The sequence below is a fragment of the Schistocerca cancellata genome, chromosome 3 (assembly GCF_023864275.1).
Source record: "Schistocerca cancellata isolate TAMUIC-IGC-003103 chromosome 3, iqSchCanc2.1, whole genome shotgun sequence".
NCBI classification, from domain to species: Eukaryota; Metazoa; Arthropoda; class Insecta; order Orthoptera; family Acrididae; genus Schistocerca; species Schistocerca cancellata.
In genome coordinates this window covers 700,121,033-700,145,867 of record NC_064628.1, presented here as the reverse complement: position 1 = coordinate 700,145,867, position 24,835 = coordinate 700,121,033, and the positions used below count along the sequence as shown (strand labels likewise).

At 39.9% G+C, this 24,835-nt stretch overlaps 1 protein-coding gene across 1 annotated transcript in view; it reads right to left on the bottom strand.

Annotated features, from left to right (window-relative positions):
- LOC126176516 (ketohexokinase-like) overlaps positions 1-20,501 on the bottom strand; it is a 33,354-nt gene extending 12,853 nt beyond the window's left edge. Inside the window, exon 1 of the mRNA XM_049923673.1 lies at positions 20,409-20,501. Coding sequence (XP_049779630.1) covers positions 20,409-20,501 — 93 coding nt within the window. The remainder of the gene's footprint in view (positions 1-20,408) is intronic.
- Positions 20,502-24,835: the final 4,334 nt, after the last annotated feature.

Here is a 24,835-nt window from a genome sequence, read left to right as displayed (position 1 = left end):
CAAGAAAATATAATTTTTTTTTGTTTCTGGTTTCTCACCGAGACAACCAGAAACTGACTAAATGAATCTTTCATTCCACAGAGAGAAAGGTGTCCTGCAGGTAGGTAGTAGTCACGGGAGAGGTGTGAGCCAAGGGCTACAGGAAAAGCTAGGTTTAGAATATCAGGTCACTAGCATTGTGAAACCTAGCGCCAAGCTTAGCCAGTGACAGAGAACATAGGGGCCTCATTCCTCCAGGAGCGCTAGTTCTGCAGGGTCTCCAGGAGAGCTTCTGTGAAGTTTGGAAGGTAGGAGACGAGGGAGTGTAGAATTTAAGCTGAGAGGAAGGGTCGTGAGTCGTGCCTAGGTAGCTCAGACGGTAGAGCACTTGCTTGCGAAAGGCAAAGTTCCCGAGTTCGAATCTCGGTCCGGCACACAGTTTTAATCTGCTAGGAAGTTTCATATCAGCGCACACTCCACTACAGAGCGAAAATTTCATTCTAAAAGCTCGATTGGTGTTGATGAAATTTCAAACAGAATTCTGAATATTTGTACCAACTTAAAAAGTAATGTCCTTAGCAATATATGCATCACTTTTACAGGAAAGTTTTCCAGGCAGGTTCAAATATGCAATTATTAAACCTCTTCATAAAAAAGTGACTATAAAGACTTAAACAACTATCATATAGTTCCCTTATTGATCTTGTTTTCCAAAATATTCGAAGAAGTAAAGTACTCAAGAATAATCTATCACTTAAGTAGAAACAGTTTACTTAGCAAATCACAGTTCGCATTCCAGAATGGTTGTTAGACTTAGCATGCTATTTATGTATTCATCCCTCAAACAGTACAAGCCATACATAATAAAATATTGCCAGTTGCTATTTTTTTTTTATCTCTCCAGGGCTTTGAATGTGCAGATCATATTACTCTCTTAGAGAAACTTAAGTTATATGTAACTGATTGCTCTACACAAAGGTGGTATGAATAATACTTAACAAACAGAATGCAAAAAGTTGTGTTGAATAATTTAAACAATAATGAAAGAGTAGCAAATTTTAGTGACTGAGGAGGAGTCACAAAGGGAGTCCCACAGGATTAAATCTTAGATCCACTTCCATTTCTTGTGTATTGTATAAACTTCCATTTAACATTCAGTAGCCAGAATTGGTACATTTTGCAGACAATATTAATGTTATAACAAAACCCACTACAGAGAAAGTAACAAAAGAGATTGTAAATAACGTTTTCCAAAGTATTATTAAGTGGTTCTCAGAAAAAAATTGAAAAATAAACACACACTACATTCAGTTGTCTACAACAAATATAGCACACCAATAATTGTTCTAGCACATGAGCAGGCGTCAGTAAATAGGGTGGAATGCTGTGAATTTTTGGGTGTTGTTGTGAAACTGATCTGACTACATCATGTTCCATGTACCAAGTGTAATTTCCGATTCAAGGTGTTTTATCAAGCATTTTGCGATACACTTTTTTAATTGTTATAAATTTTGTAAGTATTTTTTATAAAAAGAAAAATTATCTTGATTATTGTGATAAATATACATGTCAGAGAGGTATGTGAGCATGGAGAAATTTAACAATCTATGTCTAATGTGTAGTTATCTATGTATTTAACAATCTAGGGATTCTCAGTGGTGGAAAACGTAAGCGAGTTGCTGTGGAGTAGTTTGCCAAAAGACGTTGTGTATGGCTGCATGCGGTCAAAGTTGGGCGAGTGTCGCCCATTATTTGTAAATAACTATGCTAAAAGGTATCTTTTAAAGCTTTGAGCCACAAGAAAAAATGTTATTTAAAATTTGTGACATGATTTCAGAAATATATCAACGAAGTCCAAACTGAAACGTGTTCATTGTTTTGATTAGAATTGATACAGCAAGATCATATCTGTGAACCTCCACAAATTCAAATATTTTGCAAAAAATTCTACAGGGAAGCGAGAAAGAAGACCCCTAGATGCCAACAACGAGGAACAATGCTACATCTACATCTACATGGTTACTCATCAATACACACTTGAGTGCCTGGCAGAGTGTTCATTGAACCATTTTCATACTACTTATCAACCATTCCACTCTCGAATGGCGCGTGGGAAAAAGGAACACCTAAATCTTTCCGTTCGAGCTCTGATTGCTCTTATTTTATTATGATGATCATTTCTCCCTACGTTGGTGGGTGTCAACAAAATATTTTCGCATTTGGAAGAGAAAGTTGGTGATTGAAATTTCGTAAATAGATCTCGCCACAAAGGAAACCGCCTTTATTTCAGTGACTGCCACCCCAACTGGCGTATCATATCAGTGACACTCTCACCCCTATTGCGCGATAACACGAAACGGGCTGCCTTTCTTTGCACTTTTTCGATGTCCTCCGTCAATCCTACCTGGTAATGATCCCACACAGCGCAGCAATATTCCAGCAGAGGACGGACAAGTGTAATGTAGTCTGTCTCTTTAGTGGCTTTGTCGCATCTTCTAAAGTTTTCTACCAACAAAGTGCAATCTTTCTTTCGCCTTCCCCACAATATTATCTACGTGGTCTTTATAATTTAAGTTGCTCGTAACTGTAATTCCTAGGTATTTAGTCGAATTGACAGCCCTTAGATTTGTGCGATTTATCGTATATCCAAAATTTATCGGATTTCTTTTAGTACCCATGTGGATGACCTCGCACTTTTCTTTGTTTAGTGCCAATTGCCACTTTTCACACCACACAGAAATTCTCTCTAGATCATTATGTAATTGTAATTGATCGTCTGATGATTTTACTAGACAGTAAATTACAGCATCATCTGCAAACAATCTAAGGGGGCTGCTCAGATTATCACCTAGATAATTTATGTAAATCAGGAACAGCAGAGGGCCTATGACACTACCTTGCGGAACGCCAGATATCACTTCTGTTCTACTCGGTGATTTACCGTCTATCACTACGAACTGTGACATCTCTGACAGGAAATCACGAATCCAGCCACACAACTGAGACGATACTCCATTTGCATGCAATTTGATTAATAGTCGCTTGTGAGGAACGGTGTCAAAAGCCTTCTGGAAATCTAGGAATATGGAATCGATCTGAGATCTCTTGTCGACAATACTCATTACTTCATGGGAATAAAGAGCTAGCTGAGTTGCACAAGAACGATATTTTCTGAATCCGTGTTGGTTATGTATCAATAAGCAATTTTCTTCAAGGTGATTCATAATGTTCGAGTAGAGTATATGTTCCAAAATCGTACTGCAAATTGAGGTCGGTGGTACAGGTCTGTAATTCAATCGGTTACTCTTATTTCCTTTCTTGAATATTGGTGTGACTTGTCCTACTTTTCACTCTTTAGGAACAGACCTTTCGTCAAGTGAGCAGTTGTATATGATTTCTAAGAAAGGCACTATTATGTCTGCATACTCTGAAAGGTACCTGATTGGTATACCATATGGACCAGAAGACTTGCCTTTCTTAAATGATTTGAATTGTTTCGCAACACCTAAGATATCTACTTTTATGTCACTCATGCTAACAGCTGTTCTGGTTTCGAATCCTGGAATATTTATTTCATCTTCTTTCGTGATGGAATTACGGAAAACTGTATTTAGTAACTCCGCTTTAGTGGTGCCATCATCGGTACCATTTCCTTCGCTATCGCGCAGTAACGGTATTGACTGTTTTTTGCCACTGGTGTACTTCACATACGACCAGAATATCTTTGGGTTTTCTACCATATTTTGAAACAATGTTTCATTGTGGGAACTATTAAAAGCATCTCGCATTGACGCCCGCACTTTATTTCGAGCTTCTGTAAAACTTAGCCAGTCTTGGGGATTTTGCGTTCTTCTGAATTTGGCATGCTTTTTTCGTTGCATCTGCAACAGTGTTCTAAAGTGTTTAGTGTACCAGGGTGGATCAGTCCCGTCTCTTATTAACTTATGCGGTATGAATCTATCTATTGCTGTCGATACTGTATCTTTAAATTTGAGCCATATCTGGCCTACACTTACGTGAGTAGCGTGGAAGGAATGGAGACTCTCTCTTAGGAAGGCATCAAGCGAATTTTTATCTGCTATTTTAAATAGATATATTTTGCGTTTATTTTCAGTGGTTTTGTTTGATATGATTTTGAGCTGTTATGCTGTTATGAAGAATGACGTACCTGTCCTGACGATCAGCAGAGATAGAATTTAAATAATTCATTTGAATCAGTAATTATAATATGGGAAGTCAGAGTGTACATATCAATGAAAAATTGAACTGGAAGAGACGTATTAATAAGGTCGTCACAATACTTCAGTTCAGATACTTTTGCTCGTCATATAATGGCCAATCATGGAAACCAACGATTTAAAGTACTGACATATTTTGCGTATTTCCACGCAGTAATGTTTATGGAATAATTTTCTTGGGTAACTTACCACTTACAAAAAAGTAGCGATTGCATAAAAGCGAACAGAAACAATATATGGTGTTCATCTACAGACATTATGTAGGTACCTCTTCAAGCACCCAGGTATTTTAACTGCACTGATACAATACAAGCAACCGCTAATGAAATTTGTCATAAATAACCCGTCACGGTTAGAGAAGAACAATGACATCCATACCTGTAGCACTAGCATGAATGACGACTTTCATTACATATTATTAAAGCTGTCAGTGGCTCAGAAAGGAGTACAATATGCAGAAAAAAAATCTTTGATCATTTTCCCAATAACATAAAATGTCTAACAGGTACAAAAGCAACTTTTAAAGCTATTCTAAAGTCTAAAGAGCTGTCCTCTACAACTCCATCTATTCCATGGACGAATTCCTATCTATCCTGCAAAACACAAATAAATAAAGAGAAACAAAGTAAAATAAAACAAAGAATTTATAAAGGGAAACCTGTGGTAAGAATAATGAAAAACATCGAAGTATTTGGGACAGCATTTTACACAAGCAAAAAGAAAAAAAGTCGTACATAGAAAACAGAATTTACTTTAAAATCAGAAAGAATGTCCATATTAACAATAAACTGCAAGAAGAAATCTGCAGATAATAGATCAGTTTGGAATTTAATGGAGTCTGAAATCACCAACATATCTAAAAACACGTTGAAATATTTTCTGGCGACTTAATTGTGCAAGCTGGGACGGAAATGAAACTTAAGAATATTTAGGCGAATGTCCAGAAAACTTAATAACAAACAAAAATGATGAAAAATGAGCAACATGTGTAAAATGTACCTCTTAAAACTGATGTCCGCACACTTTTGCAGCCTACCAAGAAAAGCCAAAACCTGGAGACCTGCAAATCCAAACCTATGAGAATTTCTGCCAGATCAAATTGCCATATCTAAAATGAACATCAAGGAAATTGTGAATGCCAAAGTAATAAGCATTGAGGGATTTGATTCAGATCATTATCTCTCTAAGATTAAAACACGATTTCCTCCATCTAAAACAAAAAATATAACCAAGAAAGTAATCAGCTATAACTCTACAATAATCAATATTACAATAGACAACACAGAAAAAGTCAGAGAGGAATTTGAGATAGCAAAAGAAAGGTGACTGGTCTGAGTTCCAGGAACAAATTACTATAGAAGCAGAGAAAATTTTAGGATTGGTCAAGAGTAAAAAGAAGACATGGTGGAATGAAGAGTGTGAAAAAGCGCTAGAACAAAGAGCTCAAAATGGAGAAATGGAGATGTTCAAAAAAAGAACACCGTTTAGAAGAATTCAGACAACAAAGAAAAGACACGAAATAAATCCGAAAAATCAAAAGAACTTTTGAAAAACTCAGGTTATGGAAATACAAGAAATTTTTTTGACTGGCTCCTGAACTGTCCAGTTCCAAAAGTTAGATTCGAATTTCCAGCAATATCATATAATCTGGAGGAAGATTTCCCACCAACAGAGCCAGAAATTCATGAAGCCATCAAGTCACACAAAAGCAACAGAGCAAGCGGTGTAGAATCCAATATAGCAGAAGTACTGAAAAGGTCAGAATCAAAGACTACAAAATATCTACAAATCCTTTTTGAGAACATTTGGAAAACTGAAAAGATTCCAGAAGAGTGGAACTAGTGTTAACCCACACGCTACATAAAAAGAGAGACAAACAAAACGTCACCAATTACAGAGGTGTGTCACTTCTGCCAGTGGCATACAGAACATTATCAATGATTCTCATGGGTAGAGTTATAGACACTTTAGACAAATGATTGGGAGAATGCCAGGGAGGTTTTCAAAAGGAGAGATTCTGCACAGAACAAATTTTTAACTTAAAGTCAATAATTCGCCACAGAATGTTAACCAGAAAACCTATAATAGTGTCATTTATTAATTTCAAACAAGCATTTGTTTCGGTAGACAGAGGAACAACTGGTAAAGTCGTTAGAGAATTTGGTGTTAAAGCAAATCGAGCGTACATGATCCATAAAACTCTAACGCAGACGATATCTTAAATTAAATTTATGGAAGAAGTATCTCAGCCATCTGAAATAGAAACTGGTGATAGAAAAGGGAATGATTGTTGGATGTGAATTCCGCCAGTTATGCAAAACATCGTTTTTTCTCAGTACGCAATCATGTTTCGGCACCACTGTTCCACTACAGGTAGCTTTGGTGAAATGAATAGTGTTTTACTACGTTATTTGTGGAAAATACTCGTTATAGTTACATGTGCATCACAACACCTCACCATGATTCGGAGAATGAAAGTGCTTGCCACACGAAAACGTAAGTAAAAACGAATATAGGCGCAAAAACATCGCGACAAACTAAATTACATTTTAGAAGATAGGTTAACTCCCAGCAAAAACTTTCTTATCAACATAGTTTGGTTGCAGATGACAAACTACCTGTAGTAATTAACACACAAGTGATACGGAAAATTCATGCACACCAATTGTAAAGGTTTGAACTATATATCCACATAATTTTATAATCATTTACAAATATATTCACATTACAGAATAAATGAAAACGAAAACCCACTGATGATGGCACAGTGGTGGCGAAACATGTTTGGGTACTGAGAAAAAGTGTTTTGCATAACTGGCGGACCTCACATTCAAAAAATTTAACTGTAAACACGGCCAACACAAGGAGCTGCAAATAAAATTGATGAAAAGGGAATGGTTTATCACCTTTACTGTTCAGCTGCGTTCTACAAAAAATTGCAAGGATCTGGAATTTGGAGCTAAAAATGACAAAACTGAACCAATAATTCTAGAAAGGAAAACAAATGGAAATTAATTCAGAAAATCTGACAGATACAGTTATTCAAACAAATCTTCTGGAAGAAACAGAAAATAGAAGAATTAACTACTAAACTTAGTATGCTTTCCACGCAGAAGGAATAAGAAATCGGGAATAACATAGGCAGAAGAAAGGAAAATACATCATGGGAAGAAGATGAAGGAGTATGAGAAAAACAGAAAACGACAAGGAAGGAAGAGGAACTGAAGTTGTTACGTGATCACAGTTGGTAAATACGAAAATTTTAAAAATTAATAAACACTTGAGACTTTTAGGTGCAATTTCATGAGTAGGACTAAGTGTGAACTGTTAAACTGAGTCGTTCCAAAACATTTCGATAAAAGAGTCGTTTAAATGATCAATGGAACATGCAACTAACTAACTAACGACCAGGTGACCAGTGGAGGTGCCGCTCCACCAGCAATCTTTGTCATGATCAAGGGTTCACATTCATCAACGTGAACACAACGAAATACCGCAAGGTATAACCACTCATCGTCATCTGCTTGCCACACATACATAAATGAAACTTCTTTGACAGGCTAGGGCATGACTCATGCACACAGTCGCCACTAGGACCTAGTCAAGAAAACTGTGAGGTACTCCCATGCTGCTAGTGAAGGTGAATGATGACTATGGGACTGATATTGATATAAAGATGAGTTATACACTGCTAGCCATTAAAACTACAGCAACGTGAAGACTGCATGCAACAAACATCAAATTAGCATGATGTGAACTGCATGCTTAGATATGTAAATGACGTATTTCCGAACAACCAATCGAAGTACGTAGTAGAAATGCCGCCTGCATTTTGTATATAAGGAAATTTTGCAGATCAAGTTTTTCATTCAGATTTCCATTTGAAAGTTGCTTTGTGAAACGATGGTGTAATACCTCGTGTAAAAGGGAGTCATATCTACCAGGAAGCGTCAGAATTCAACAACGGCAAGATCGTGGCCTATCAAAGACGGTGATATTGCTGATCGCTTTGGTCGGAATCCCGCAACTGTTTTGAGAATATGGAATCGATGAGATCAGAAGGACCATGCTCAATGCCATTCAGGATATCAGGGGTCCAAGGCAGCCAACTCCAGAAAGACAGACATATTGTCACGTACCTTGCGTCATTGAACAGATCTTTTCAGCAAGAAAAGTATCCGTACGGAGAGCGCAACGCGACGCTGGAGCAGAGAGACGTGCCGACAGGGGTGTATCCAGGGTTAACACTGGACATTTTCAGACGAGTCACAGTTCTGCGTACAGCACATGATGGATGTATCAATGTTCGGTGCCTCCAAGGAAAGCGACCGTTGCCAGACTGCATTCGTCTTTGTCACATGAACTCAGCACCTTGCGGCTGAAATGTTATGCCATTGGGTACACAATTTGGCCACCTCTGGTTCACATATCCAGTAATGGGGACAGCAGGTGATACATTTCTGACCCGTCAAGGATGGTAGCTGTTCCCTCTATTCGAGGTCGCCATGAAATTATCTTTCAACAAGATAATGAGAAGCTAATGACCTGACCTACGAGAATATCGATAGTGAGGGTGTTTGACTGTTGCCTGGCCAGCTCGTTCTCCAGGTTCTCACCAGCTGGAAACATCTGACCTTGGATACTGGCACGTCACCAGTCGCCAGCCACTGTGACTGATGTACTCTGGCGCAGAGTTCAAATAAAATGGAATGATGTACCCAGATCTGTCAACCAAGCTCAGTTTAACACGGTGCCCAGCTATGGTAAAGCTGTTGCTGCAAGATGTTGCAGCTCTGTACACACAGTTTGCAGCCTCTTCTCCCACATATCACCTACAAATTTAATCATATATTCTTCCTGTTATACTGTACGTGCAGTTTTAATGGCTATCAATGTACTTCTTTTGGAAAACAAGATTCTACTAATCGTCCAATTAGGCCAATAAACACTCATGAGTAGCTGACGCACACATGCCTGCAGAATGTAGCATTCCTTACCTTCTGACAACAGAGCCGATGCATCGTAGTATGACTCCACGAAATATCGATCACGTTGGCAACCATCCTCGTCTATGACCACTCAAACACAGTCCATAATTTATGGCGATTGCTGGGAGTCGATGGCGACGGAGTACAACATACCCTCAATAGTATTTATGCCTACGCAAACAGCTTCATGCCCGTGAAATGTTCCTAACGCTATTGCGTCACAATTCGGCAGAGATGGAGTAGCGCACTGTTTTTTAGAGGGGACAGTCCATCAGCGGAGAACTGTCGGCGAACAAACAGTTACACATGATCAAAAAATAGTTTCCTCTATCATTCACCTGTTGTAGTAGAAGGCCACAACGTTACGGTCTCCATTTCATCCCTTACAACCCCCAGCTGAACGAAAGCACCTGTATTCCTGTCTGAGAGACACGGAGGATTCATATCCTAATGAAGTTCTCCGCTTGTTCGTTTCCTGCCGTCGGCTTGTACATCCGCACGTAAATCTATACTCCATAAGCCACATTACAGTACGTGATGCAAGGTACTTCTTAAGAGATTGTTATTTCCCTTCTACTCTTTTCCATTCATGCGGGGGGAATGGCTGTGGATAAACCTCTACGAACTTACTTTCTTCAATTTTCTCGTCGTTGCCATTTCACGAGAGATATGTTGGAGGAAGTAATACACTATCTCATCAAAAGTATCTGTACACTACCTATTAAAGGACATTAATATGAGATGTGTCTACCTTTCGCCTTTATGGCGGCATGAACTCTGCTGTGAATATATGATTGTCTGTGGAGGAATGGCAGCCCAACCTTTCGCGCGAACTGAAACCAGGGTCTGGAGCCGAGTCGACTTTGGTAACTCATTCCAAAAGTATTACATTGGATTCTGGTTGAGATTCTGGGCACACCAATCAATTTCAAGAATTTTGTTGTCCACAAATAGTTGCCTCAAAGATGCTGCTTTATGACAGGCTGCGTTGCCATGCTGAAACAGTCGTTGTCCTCGAACTATTCCACTACTGTACACGGTGCACAGTTCTGTAAAACGTGTTCATATCTTTAACTGCAACAAGGGGATCACACCCTAATCAAGAAAATCTCTCCCATGACGTAACACAACCACCTCCATACTTCACTGTTGGTTCAAATGGTTCAAATGGCTCTGAGCACTATGGGACTTAACATCTGTGGTCATCAGTCCCCTAGAACTTAGAACTACTTAAACCTAACTAACCTAAGGACATCACACACATCCATGCCCGAGGCAGGATTCGAACCTGTGACCCTAGCAGTCCCGCGGTTCCGGACTGAGCGCCTAGAACCGCTAGACCACCGCGGCAGGCTTCACTGTTGGCACTACACATGATGGAAGGTAATTCTCCAGGCATTCGCCAAACACGAACCCTTCCATTGGATTTCCTCGGGGTATAGCATTATTCATGACTCCAAATTATTCGTTTCCAGTCATCCACTCTCCAGTGGCGACGCTCTTCACACCATCTCAGGCGTCGCTCAGCAGCGGAGAAACGTGCAGCATATGAGCAGCTACTCGACCATTGTACTCCATAATTTTTAACTTCCTGGCTGCTAGCTGGACTGCTGGTAGCACTTTGAAACTTAAGAGTGATTCCCAAAGCCGGTTTCAATGAATATTTTACAACCGACCTCCACAATGCTCACGGTCTGTGTTAGTCAGTACATGAAATCTCTCTCGTATTGGATTAGGTATGCTTTGTCCCTTCGCGTTTCCACTTCACAATCACATAACCAATAGTCGACTTGGGCAGCTGCAGAAGAATGGAAATGTCCCTGATGGATTCGTTACTCAGGTTGCATCCAGTGACTAGTCTATGTTCAAAGTTACTGAGTTCTCTTGACCAACCCATTCTGCTGTTATTGCCTCTCTACTGACAATGTAATACATCCTGCCTCCTATTTTAATGGCGGGTCCGTCTCTCCTGACATCTAGCGGTAAACTGAGCAATCGGTAGCATCGACGAAAGAAGTAGCTTACAAAACGCTTGTTCGTCCGATTCTTGAGTATTGCTCATCAGTATGGGACCCTTACCAGGTTGGATTAATAGAAGAGATAGACATGATCCAGCGAAAAGCAGCGCGATTCGTCATGGGGACATTTAGTCAGCGCGAGAGCGTTACGGAGATGCTGAACAAGCTCCAGTGGCGGACACTTCAAGAAAGGCGTTACGCAATACGGAGAGGTTTATTATCGAAATTACGAGAGAGCACATTCCGGGAAGAGATGGGCAACATATTACTACCGCCCACATATATCTCGCGTAATGATCACAACGAAAAGATCCGAGAAATTAGAGCAAATACGGAGACTTACAAGCAGTCGTTCTTCCCACGCACAATTCGTGAATGGAACAGGGAAGGGGGGATCAGATAGTGGTACAATAAGTACCCTCCGCCACACACCGTAAGGTGGCTCGCGGAGTATAGATGTAGATGTAGATGTAGAATATTTATTAGTATTCAATGTGCTCCGCATCTGTTTGTTTGATTAATGTACAACTGCTCCAGTTGCTCTGTAGAGCTTTATTTAATCAGCTTCTCTGCTAATCCCATTTTCAAGTGGTTCTTTAAACTTCCGTAAATGTGATATGACAGGAGATGAAAAAGTAGGGTTTACTTATGGATAAGTATAGATAGAGTACAAAACTTACATTATGCTGTGCAGAAGTAACATCCAAATGATAAAAGTACAATTCTGGTGGATTTAAGACCTTATGTACCCAATGATATCAAGAGAAATATTGGATTCTCTGGGTTTAAAAGAATTTACTTTTTTGGTGTATTCAAAAATCCCAAATTGTATGTTTAACAAGTAAGAGGCTAACAGTAGCTTTTAAACGGAAGTGTAATATAGATGCATTGGACAGGGCATCCAAGTCAAGCGTAGAATTACGTCTGTAGCTCGCAAAGCTTGAATCACAGGTGTGAGGTGTCGGTTGACCTGTTTAGCATACCCGTAAGATGCTATAAATCCAATACTCGATGCTGTATAGGGAAAAGAAGCTCACCAATAGAACATGCAAATTTAAGGAAAAACAGTCTCATGCAACAGAAACGTCTTACAGTAGGAGAACTACTAGAGGTGGCTGAATTAAAGACGGAGGCATGTACACCATACCACAAATGCACGTATTAATGAAGGGTCCATCTAACTACAAAAGAAACTACCGTTCACTATAACAGTTTCGTTTATTACCATAAAACATAAAAAATGAGCTACCCACTGAATTAAGTACGTAAACATTTTATGGCAGGAAGACCACTTCCAAATCTCCTGTTGTACTGATATGGGAAATGACGAATTCTCTGATTTCTACCTAAAAATCAAATGGCTCTAAGCACTATGGGACTTAACCTCTGAGGTCATCAGTCCCCTAGAACTTAGAACTACTTAAACCTAACTAACCTAAGGACATCACACACATCCATGCCCGAGGCAGGATTCGAAATTGCGACAGTAGCGGTCGCGCAATTCCAGACTGTAGCGCCTAGAACCGCTCCGCCACCCCGGCCGGCGATTTCTATCTGCTTGGGAGATCTGCTTTCAGTTCCAAACACGTTTATGACTCCCTGATCCCGTTTTAAGTACGCTCCCATGTTGTGTGAGTCAGCTAAGAAAAACTTCAGGGCTGCAAGAAATAACAAGTCCCCACACTGTAATAAAAGGAAAGCAACAGAAGAAGTAATTACCTGTACAATCATTGGCAGTTTTAAATATGGTTTGTAGTTGGGATACGGTGTTAAAGAATCGACTATTACCGGCTACTACGATGTGCATATTGCATTATAAAATCCCTTGTGTGACAGTTTGTACGCAAGCTGCCACCTAACAGAGGGAACTGCAGAAGTCATTAGCATCACTTGCATGCATCATAGACTGCCTACAAAGCACGATTACAAACATGTAGATGAACTTCTAGATACAGTTACAAATTTGAAAAGTAACTTTAAGAACGTTATCGATAATGGAGCAGTAGATGTCCAAGAAACTGGTGCTTTTAAGTACGCACTGCTCATTGAGCGTATTTTGTATGGAATTTTTCAGGTGGGTGTATATTTGTGTTTCTTCACACATGTCCATTATGTACTCTCCTTCATTGTATGAAGTATTAGGGGGTTCTTTTCTACAATGTGTGCTTTTGTTGTATGAGATGAGCTGTGAAGGTGGCTTTCTTTCCTATGTTTTTCCTTTTTTGGTCTGTGTGTTCCTTTTAGGCTATCACGTTTTAAAATTCCTTCTCATTTGTCCAGTGTAGCTAGCCTTACAGTCAGAACAGTAAATTTTGTATATGCCACTGTTTTGAAATAAGCATGGCATTGTGTTAAGGTCATTTATGAAAAGAAATAATAGTGAAGGCTGAGATTTGTGTTCGATGTTACAACTCTCCCAGTCCAACCAGGAAGAGCAGTTACATTGGTAAACGAATTTATTTGAGAATAAAGATATGTAGACTCATACTTCACACTGCCAGGATAATAGGCTCGTAATATCTACTTCGCGGCCTCGTATATATTATTTATCGCGGGTGTGGCAATGTTATCCACGCATGGACATCGGACTTTGTAGTGAAATAATAGTCGCAGGCTCTGAAAAAGTTTACTACCTTTAATAGTGCTGTGCATGACACGAAGAAAATGACTGATAATTATTCGTCCGCAAGTCGATATTCCAGAAAGCATTGAGAGTACTTATAGAAACTGGAAGCTCCGGATTCTCAGCTGTGAAAATGGTGATTGTTGCTTTTTAAAAAGAAAAAAAATGTACACCATTTCCATTTAGTTCAATTATTATTAACTGAGAACTCCAAACGCTTACATAAGAAATAGCCAAGACAGGAGAGAAATGTAGCTTGCGTCACGTAAGACGGTGTGGTGATGATGTTTGGTTTGTGGGGCGCTCAACGGCGTGGTTATCAGCGCCCGTACAATTACCCAATCTTTGCTCAATCCAATTTCGCCACTTTCCGGGATGATGATGAAATGATGAGGACAACACAAACACCCAGTCATCTCGAGGCAGGTGAAAATCCCCGACCCCACCGGGAATCGAACCCGGGACCCCGTGCTCGGGAAGCGAGAACGCTACCGCGAGACCACGAGCGGCGGACACGTAAGACGGTGTTTCCGCGCATAGAGGCGGAGCAGTGAAGGGATGAGAACTTCGCACGTGCGGCAGCAGAGAGCAGGCAAACAAAGTCCACGTTTCCAGAATGAAATTTTCACTCTGCAGCGGAGTGTGCGCTGATATGAAACTTCCTAGCAGATTAAAACTGTGTGCTGGACCGAGACTCTAACTCGGGACCTTTACCTTTCGCGGTCAAGTGCTCTACCATCTGAGCTACCCAAGCACGACTCACGCCCCGTCCTCACAGCTCTACTTCAGCCAGTATCTCGCCCCTACTTTCCAAAATTCACAGAAGCTCTCCTGCGAGGTTCGTAGAATTAGTGGTAAAAAGACTAATGGAAAGACTATCATAAAAATGGTAAATAAGTTGTTATATTTTTTGCTGTTAACGGGTATTATGACTGTAAACTAACTCGTTCGACGTTACAGTGAGAGATCGTATTTATAATCCATTGAATAAGCAAATAATTAACCAACATCTGCGAATAACTCCAGGGAATGATGACTGATAATGTCGAAAACCACCGATATCTCGACAAGTAACAGTTACTGTCATTTTAGGGCCTTATCCAGTTAGCGCCTTGAAAATGACAGGGGTTTACATGTGGAAATATCGGACTTTTGACGAATTTATCCAGCTGCATGCTTGCGTATTATTGGAGCAAACAACATAGTGGGAGAAGCTTAACTTCTGCTTGGCCAATATCTTCAACATTACAGTCTCCATAATTCGAAGGATACAAAGTCCTAATCAAAAAGGCTCGGAAGTTATTATGTACGCAACTGATGTTTTGACAAACGCATTTTTTAAACCACGACTCTTTAAAACTAAGAAATATTATTACTTTGTTCTAAAGTCTAAATCGCAATACCACCTTCACTTCTATTTGAATCTGTTTCTGAACAATCTGATTGTAAATTCACGAGGCTTATATCCATCATCACTTCCCCGTCTAATTATGCTTTCTGAAGCTTTTCAGCACGCCACACAGACTGTGCCCACGCTACAAGTGGGATGTTGTCTATGGCCTGATGCACAAGCGATTCAGTGATTTTTTTTTCTTTTACATAGCCTTATTCTTTGCCCAAATTAATTCCATGGAGCTACACTGACAGTGACACGTGAGTAAACGCAAAACTGCGTGACCCCTTTCACGTGCAAGGAAGTCAAGTTTGTGCGTTCTGTCAAGTGACTTGTATAAATTAATGAGCTGCAGGAGATCGGCACGAGTGTGGTTTATACTGTGTTTAATATTTTTATTTTAAGCCAAGGAAAAATATCCGGTTTTCTAGTGTTTATATTCGGTGTTTTCTCTATACTCGGTGTTTTCTCTATAACAGTTGAATTATAACTGGCAATGACCGACTTCGAAACAAGGTATGACAAAAAATTGTGAATCACGTCACGAAACTGACAGCGTTCATTTCCGGATCGTAATTAATGCTGTTTTTCTTACGCATACATACAAGTTTACTCTCGGAAACAAAACTAGAAGAAGAGTCAACATGCAGAATAATTATCCAAGAATCTATTCCTATGAAAACTTCAAAACCGCCAGTGCCATTGCTCATTTTCCAGTAGATCTTCCTGAAATGATTCTGATTGACCCATGTTTCATCAAGGTAATACACTATTGAACTAGCTCCTTCTCTTGTGCTGTGAATCTTTATATGGGATGTATTTGGTGCTGCACCGATGTCAGTACTTCTTTACATTGACGAAGCACTTACCATTGAAGCTAATTTTCTCTTTCATTATGGAACACGTTTTTGTTCAAAAAATGGCTCCAAGCGCTATTGGACTTAACATCTGAGGTGTCAGTCCCCTAGACTTAGAACTACTTCAACCTAACTAACCTAAGGACATCACACACATCCATGCCCGAGGCAGGATTCGAACCTGGGACCGTATCAGCAGCACGGTTCCGGACTGAAGCGCCCAGAACAGCTCGGTCACAGCGGTCGGCAACGTTTTTGTGATGTCAGACATTCATCATTTACATGGAGGACTCTAAAACATCGTTGTTAAAACCATCCATTTGTTACAGGTTCGTTGCGATTTTGATGCTTTCCGGGAGACACAAAACCAACTTTTTCTATGGTTCTTACAGCTCTGACACTTTCGTTTACAATTCTCTTAACAGTTCTCTTGCCGACACCACATGGTTCTGGAGTCCGTTCTTGTGTCTTCTAATGTCAACAGTAGGAGACCTGCTTTCAGATTCACATTTGAAAAAGTTATAAATGCGGAAAATAATCCCCCTCGCCTGCTTGTGAAGCATTTCGCATTTATTGCCATCACCTGGCTTTTTTTTAAATCACACTTAAACATTTATAGATACACAGTCACACCTATATTGCTGCAAGATGGAAAAGAATACAAAAAACTGACAATTGAATGGATAATTCGGTTGTCGTGAAGTACGGCAACAGTGCAGCATGAAGGAGCGAGATTCTTGCTGTCTAGCTGTAACTCGCTGTTAGACGCGCGGAAAGGGAATGAATGTTATTGGCTGCCAGTGGCTACTGGAGGGGGATGCGCAGAACCTTCCAACATGACGCGCACTTGCAAGTCTAGCTGAAGCAGACGAAAAATTAAAAACAAGTGATAAACAACTTACAAAAATTCAGAGATAACAGGTTTGTTGATTTTTATCGCAATAACTGATACATATTAAGGTCACCTTCTCTGGCCATGCATATAAACGGTCATTCAATTACAGCCTTATAAATCATTTGATATATTCTATCACTGCCCCCTTTGATTGAGGCTAGGAATTTTCTTTATAAAATTACTCAGTGAAATCAAATGTTCCTTTCACTGCTAGGAGAATCTCTATGGGACATTTATTTCGTTCTTGAAGTCACTTTTATACAAATCACACATAGGCTTCATGCATTGCACTCGATTTTAGTCTGTTCACTTAAAATATAATAGAAAGTTACAAAAAATTACTTCTAATGATTTTCTAGAAAGATAAGAAATGAGAAATAGTAACTTTATCATTTATTTGAGGTAAAATGTAGTTCATTCAAACCGGATTGTGGTGATGCTTGTGGTAGACGTGAAAAAATAGCAGCACCAAGAAGGCGCTGTGCGACATAAATGGAAGTTGGTAAGCGTGTTTCTACATCTGAAAATTGAGGTCTATACAAATTCCGAGGCAGTCGCATAAGACTGGCGGTAATAGCGCCATTGTGATGGCGCAAATCGGCTTTGCTTTAAATACACGCTGTAATGGTCGTGAGCGCTAGTTGCCTCTGAGACTGGGCATGGTGAGTCGATGTTAGTCAACAATGCCTTTAAGGCGACAAAGATGCTGTTATCAACAACGCACTGAATTTGAACAAGGTCGTGTAATAGGGCTACGAGAAGCAGGATGTTCCTTCTGCTATAATGCAGAAAGACTTGGCAGGAATGTGGCCACTGTACATGTCGTACGGTCGCAAGAAGACCGTGCTCCAGACGGCCACGTGCCACTACCGAGAGGGAAGACTCTAGCGTTTGGCGAATGGCTCTGGTGCATCGTACCGCATCTGCAGCAGCGGTTTGAGCAGCAGTTGGCACCGCACACCGAGCTGTCACAAACTGGTTACTTCAAGGACAGCTCCGAGCAAGACGTCCTTCACTGATCCCAAACTACCGCCATTTGCGACTTCAGAGGTGTCAAGTGAGAGCTCATTGCAGGGAAGAGTGCATGTCTGTTGTGTTTTCTGATGAAAGCTGGTTCTGCCTTGAGTTTTATGGACGTGACGTTTCGACAAGTTCGTACAAATCTTTGTCAACAGTTTTACACTATAGAATTGCTGGAGGCTCCTTTTCAAAGGGTTAGCTGCATCTGTATTATTGCTGATGCCACAATCTATTTCTATTGCAGTAGTGAAAAGTGTTCTGCATTATGAATGCAACAAAAACAAAAGTGAGAAATAGAATGAAAACAGAAATACTTAGTGCATTGTTACGAATTAAAGTCCATCTCAACCCCAAGTGGTGTATTGATTTTGGTGTACTACAGAAATGTTTGCCGAGCGGGGTAGCCGTGCGGTCTGAGGGGCCTCACCATGGTTCGCTCGGTTGCCCCCCTCGGAGGTTCGGGTCCTCCCTTGGGCATGGGTGTGTGTGTTGTCCTTAGCGTAACTTAGTTTAAGTTAGAGTAAGTAGTGTGTAAGCCTATGGACCGATGACCTCAGCAGTTTGGTCCCATAGAACTTGCCACAAATTTCCCAATTTTCCAGAAATGTTTGAAAGATTCAATAGCTCAGTTTATTCAACAGCTGTAAACAGCAGTACCGATGAGGATGAAAGTGACTGTTCTGTAGTCGAAGCTAAGCATGAGAATATTCCTTGCGCGAGTTTGGTATACTTACTCATGAACCATTTCATTTTATGTGTTATAAGTTCTCAGTTTAATGAATACGATAATTAAATGTAACTGCATTTGAATTTAGCAGCTAGTATACCTTCCAGATTCTCACTATTGCATTTATGATATGACTATATTTTGACAGGCCTCATAGCTCAGTCGGTAGTGTGCCTGGGTTCAATGAGGGCTAGAATCGAGAATGTTTATTTCAAGGAGAAGGTTCCTCGGTGTGAACAGTCTGTTGTGTGTGAATGTCAGCGTGCTGGAGCGTGTTTCAGCGGTTACTGGGTAACGAGCAGCTCAATGAACTTCTTTTAGGATTGCCACTGTCGAATCATATGACAGTTTAATCTAGAATTAGCACAACTAAGTCAACCGATTAAAAATGGCGATAGTTTGTTATTTTTATCGATAAAAGATGGTCATATTTTGGCTGTGTTTTTCTTCGGCAATTGGCTACGGAATAATGGAGAGCTTGGTAACCCTACACGCTACCCCGTTGCTAGTCAGTAGTAGCGCCCGGACTGTGTGAAACACTCGTGGAGTTTAGTAGACCTTTAGTAGATTATTTTGTAAGGATATAGCAGTTGGCTGACTATCGTGTTGCATATGAAGTTCTTACATACACTCGTTCACTTACTATACAAAACACTTCTATACCTTGTAAAGAGGCGCTAATTTTGCATCCCCTCTTAACCTGTAGACATATGACTAAACAGCTTTTACTTACATACTAAACGGGTCGTGTCCATTGACTCTGATATCCCTAATCAGTACTTAACCTAAGGTCGCAGAGGTCATACTACGCAGACATTCTCCTCTGACACACGAAGTGCATGTTTTCACTTAAATGGGAGACTGGTCCTCTGTTTCCTAGCTCCTGTTCTTACACCAATAACTTTTGCATACGGATTAGTTATACATTTTGACGTACTTGCACCACTTACTTAACTAAGCAGAAAATTATATTCTCTATAATTAGCGGAGTCTTATTTTATGGGTTCTGTCAATATATGCATTCAGTTATTGGAAATACCTCAACAAGTCATAATGACGATACAGACCTTTAATTTTCCACGTAGTCGGTTATGCCAATTGGTAATATAATAAATTTAACGCCCCCTCCATCCTATGGTCAACATAGGGGCCACAAATGTGGCCCACAGTAATTTGTTGAACTAGCCACTACAGGACGAATCTCATTTATGACTCCGACAACATTCAGTGATTAGCCAAAGAGAGTCAACATTAAGATTTACTTCAGGATTATGTTGTGGGTAAGAATTACTCTTTCCATTACTAAAGGGTGTCTGATTCTGCTGTTTGGAATGCCATTGATTGTTTGAATTACTTTGTGTTCAAAAATGGTTCAAATGGTTCTGAGCACTATGGGACTTAACATCTGTGGTCATCAGTCCCCTAGAACTTAGAACTACTTAAACCTAACTAACCTAAGGACATCACACACATCCATGCCCGAGGCAGGAATCGAACCTGCGGCCGTAGCAGTCGCGCGGCTCCGGACTGAGCGCCTAGAACCGCCAGACCACCGCGGCCGGCTACTTTGTGTTGTACTGAACTTTTGTGTGTTTTGAGCGTTGGAATACCACTGATTGCGATTATTATGATCATTCCAGTAGCGTACTCCTTTATTTTGGTAACCCGACCTGACATCTGTGGAGCCGGGAGTGGCTAACAAACTCTGCGTGAGCGTCAGCTGATCGGTCCTGCTTGTTGTCATACTGCTGATGTGGCGGCATGCCTGATTCATTCCGTTCCCATTACTACGATTATTTCCATTATTACTAGCACTTGCATCTTCACCTATTAAATCAATGGAATCGAGTACAGATAAAAAGTATTTCAGATTGGATTCAGGTACCTGCACTATCTTTTCCCTAATATGAATCAGCACCTTGCCATTCACGACACGTAACACATCTCTATCTGATATAGGTTTATCCCAGAAACGAGTCTTGTTCAAACATTTCAAAAAAAAAATAATTTCTTGGACTTCCTTATCTAGGATTGTATAATTCTAGATTAAAGAGTTCTTATCTCTGTTTTTCTTAAGCGCTTTTCGACCATAAAGGCATTTTCGAAATATTCATAAGTGTGACAACGTTCTGCAGTCGCGGTAGCCTTTAGGCTGAATCTTTTGTATGTCACACCACGTCTAAGGCAATAAATTTCTAAGAGAATTAATGAAAATAACAGGGTATACAGTTTTCTTTTGTAGTATGAACACCTGTAATTATTTATGTTTGAGGAGACTTTCCTCCAACAAGGCATACATAATGGTGGGTCCTTACACTAAACTCCTAGTAGTATAGTTCCGTAGCGATTGTCTATCTGAGCATACGTCATCAACGCATGCATTGTTTTGAGATATCAGACAGCGATAGTGATCACAGCTCCAATTGTTTGAGCTCTGTGTCATGTGTTATCACCAGGTTGCCTTTTTACAGTATTTAACTCCTTTTCCACTCAGTCAATTTGACGAGATAATTTATCTTGGACTTCTTGTTGCTATTTGGACCTATCTTGAGTCAACGTTTTCCTTGCGAAACTAAGCTGGCTTTTGACGCTTTGCATTGTGATTCCCTGTTCAGCATGTACCCCAGTGACAGTCTAATCTATCGCTTTCCTTAGCTCTACTTCGAATTTATCAGTAATTTGATTATCCTTTTCTTTTAGAAATTCCTCTGTTTTGCTTTCGGGCTCTGCCAATAGATTTTTCTATGTATGACACTACTTGTTCCACTGTGAGCTTGAGACTATTTTGTTCTGGTTGTAAGGTGTGAAAACTTTCGGACAGATCTTTTACCTTTTCAGGAAGACCTGATATTTCTGTGATCCAAATCTGATCTTAATACTTCTGTTACGTGGTTAGCCACTTCTACTTTCAACTGCTCTGTTTGATTCTTAACTTGTGCGCTGACTTGTTCCACTTGTCACAAAGTAGCCTTCGACCGGACGCGCCTGTGTATAAAGTGCGCCAACCGCAAATAACACTATCGTGCACATTTCCAATATTGTTTTACAACAGCAATCTCCTATCTAATCTTGCATTATTGTTTCCACTAGCACAATGAGAAGTTGTGTTGTCACAGGCTCACGTGAACTAAAGTAATTTAAAAAATGGCTCTGGGCACTATGGGACTCAACTTCTGAGGTCATCAGTCCTCTAGAACTTAGAACTACTTAAACATAACTAACCTAAGGACTTCACACACATCCATGCCCGAGGCAGGATTCGAACCTGCGAACGTAGCGGTCGCGCAGCTCCAGACTGTAGCGCCTAGAACCGCTTGGCTACTCCGGCCGGCAGCAGTAATTTAAAATGAACTGCGAGTGTGTCATCTTAGTGTACAAAGCCCGGTCATGTAAGTAACTTTTCCTTCACTTTTATTTCGTTCATTTTCGAATCAAAAGATAACACGTATAATTGGTACACTACCTGTTCCTTAGCCAACTCCCTTTTGAAAAGGCGATTAACATGAATCGGCACGTTGAGACAAAACAAACGCGAGATCCCACAAGAATTTTTACTTGGGAAATGTAGGGCTATCCACTCATCTTTCTTTGGTTTTCAGAATGATATGACGCTAGTTTTGTAAGTGCCGAAATAAAACAAGACAATTATATTACTTTCAACTATGCCCGATTTTAGAACCATTGACGAAGTGAAAGGTAAACCAGAGATAGTTTTGGATAACAATGTAACAAAGGGAGAAGTCGACATAGTCGATCAACTGGGAGGTGCGTATTCCTTCGCACGCGTGACAAGAAGATGGCCATTGGTTGTGTTCTACACTGTAATGGATATAGCAGGAATCAATGCTCAAATAATTTTTCACACAAATGAGGCAAATTCAAAAAACAAGATAAGAATTTTCTTGAAAGATTTAGCACTGTCTCTTATGAAACTTCAACTAGTGGAAAGGGCTAATATTCCTTCACTTCCTGCTGACATTTCCTCGTGAAATGCAAAGATCAACGTGTTGAAAGAACTGAGGAGCCTACCACCATGAAAAGAGGTCGGTGTGTGACATGGGGACGAACAAGAAACACATCTACTACCTTAAGATGTAACTCATGTCATAGCTTTGTTTGCACAGAACATGTAAAAACAGTGCATACATGTGAGAAGTGTTAAAGCATTTCCCGAAAATGCGGAAGACAATTAACTATGTAGATGGAAGGAACTTTGTGATAACTGATACTTCTTCAATATATAGAGCCTCTGTGCTTGTATATTGCAGTGAAAGAGTGTTTTTGTTCAGTATGCGCTTAAAAAAGTGTTGGAATAGATTGATATGTCAGCTGCTGCAATAGAATGATATGAAAGTTTCTTATTTGTTTAATCAAATAGTAAATTAGCGGTGTAATGTAAGTTCCTTGTAATGCTGTTTAAATAAACTAAAATTAAACAGTGATTTAGCTCATACATGTTTCCGTTGGTAGCATCATGACAGCTTTTGACTACATGTGTACGAAGTGCGCCGCGCGCCCGCTCATATTACGAAAATTGGCGCGCCTGCTCGAGGGGTAGAAACTCATTAGACGCAGTGTCTCGCTTATAATATGTGATGTGTATTCTTTGATTCATAGAGGATAGGTTACTATTCATGACTTATTCTTTTTCATTCATGGTCTCTTGTTATTGTTTTAGTGTTGAATAGTCAGTAAACAGATTCAGTCGTGAAGGCTGATGTTACAATATCTACTCCGATTACGCGGCTACAAATAAATGCATCTGGATCAAATACTAGATTAAAATTCATAGTAATAACTGCAGCAATAGAGCTAGATGTCATAATACTGTGTTATGTATCACGTCTGTTTCAGTTGGCAACGTAATATTACTCGCCGCAGCTGAGCCGACAGTTGTGTTTACATAGGCGGACTCCCCGTTAACCGTTTGAATATTCTCATTTACAGTATTAGTCTGTGCCATTTTCAGTTATTGCTGGGTAGTTAACACCCTAACAAGGGATAATAACTTTCTAAAACGTTATCATTTTTACGTAATACAACAAAAAATATTACAGAGATAATGCATTCCGCTCGTTAATACACGAAGCAAAATGTATCTTTTCTAACAGGTGACGATCACAATAATCAAGGGCTCATGCTTAGCTACGAATATCCGCCATCTTCCGGAATTTCAACAGACTGTAATTTTAAGTACAATGAAACTCTAAAAAGTGTACCTAAATGCAACAAAAAGCTAAGTTTCAACGCACGGGAAGCTTCTGAAGCGGATCTACAGAATTTAAAAGCATTAAATGATCCTGATCTCTTTACCTGGTACTGTAGGCCTATACGCCAACAATCGTTATGATAATAAATTTGTAACCCTCGTTCCTTTCCTTCCAGATTTTCTTGCTTTTTACAGCGTTCAGTGCTCGCAAATAATAGAGACAACAAAATTATTATAATACATACACCATAAAAATCGAGTCCTGCTTATGATGTCGCCAGTTTAACTCTCTCTGTCCATCCGAGAAGAAGAACTGCATTGGTAAAAGAAATTATTTGAAAATTAAAATATGTAGCCTCATGCTTCGCTGCCTGGATGGCAGGCTCGCAATTTCTAATTTGCGACCGTGTGAATATTAATAATTATCACATGCGCGCCAATGTTATTCGCGCCTCGACATCGGGCTTCTTAGGAAATAACAGACGCAGGCTCTGAGAAAGTTTGCTACCGTTAGTAGCGATCTGCATGACACATAGAAAATGGCTGGTAATTGTTCGTTGGCAATCCGTTATTCCCGAAAGCGTTCTAAGTACTTACAGAAACTGGAAGCTCCCGTTTCCCAGCTGTGAAAATGATCATTGTTACTCGTAAAATAAACACACGCACATTATCTCCAATTAATGTAATCATTATTAACGAAGAATTACACATGCTTTCTTAAGCAATGGGCAAGGCGGGAGAGAGTAGACTAGCTGAAGAAGAGGCGAAAGAAAAGAATGCGACAAAACAAGTGATGAAGAACTTTCAAAAATGCCGAGACAACATTTTTGTAGATTTTTATTTATTGATACATATGAAGGTTGCCTTCTCTGGCCACGTATATAAACG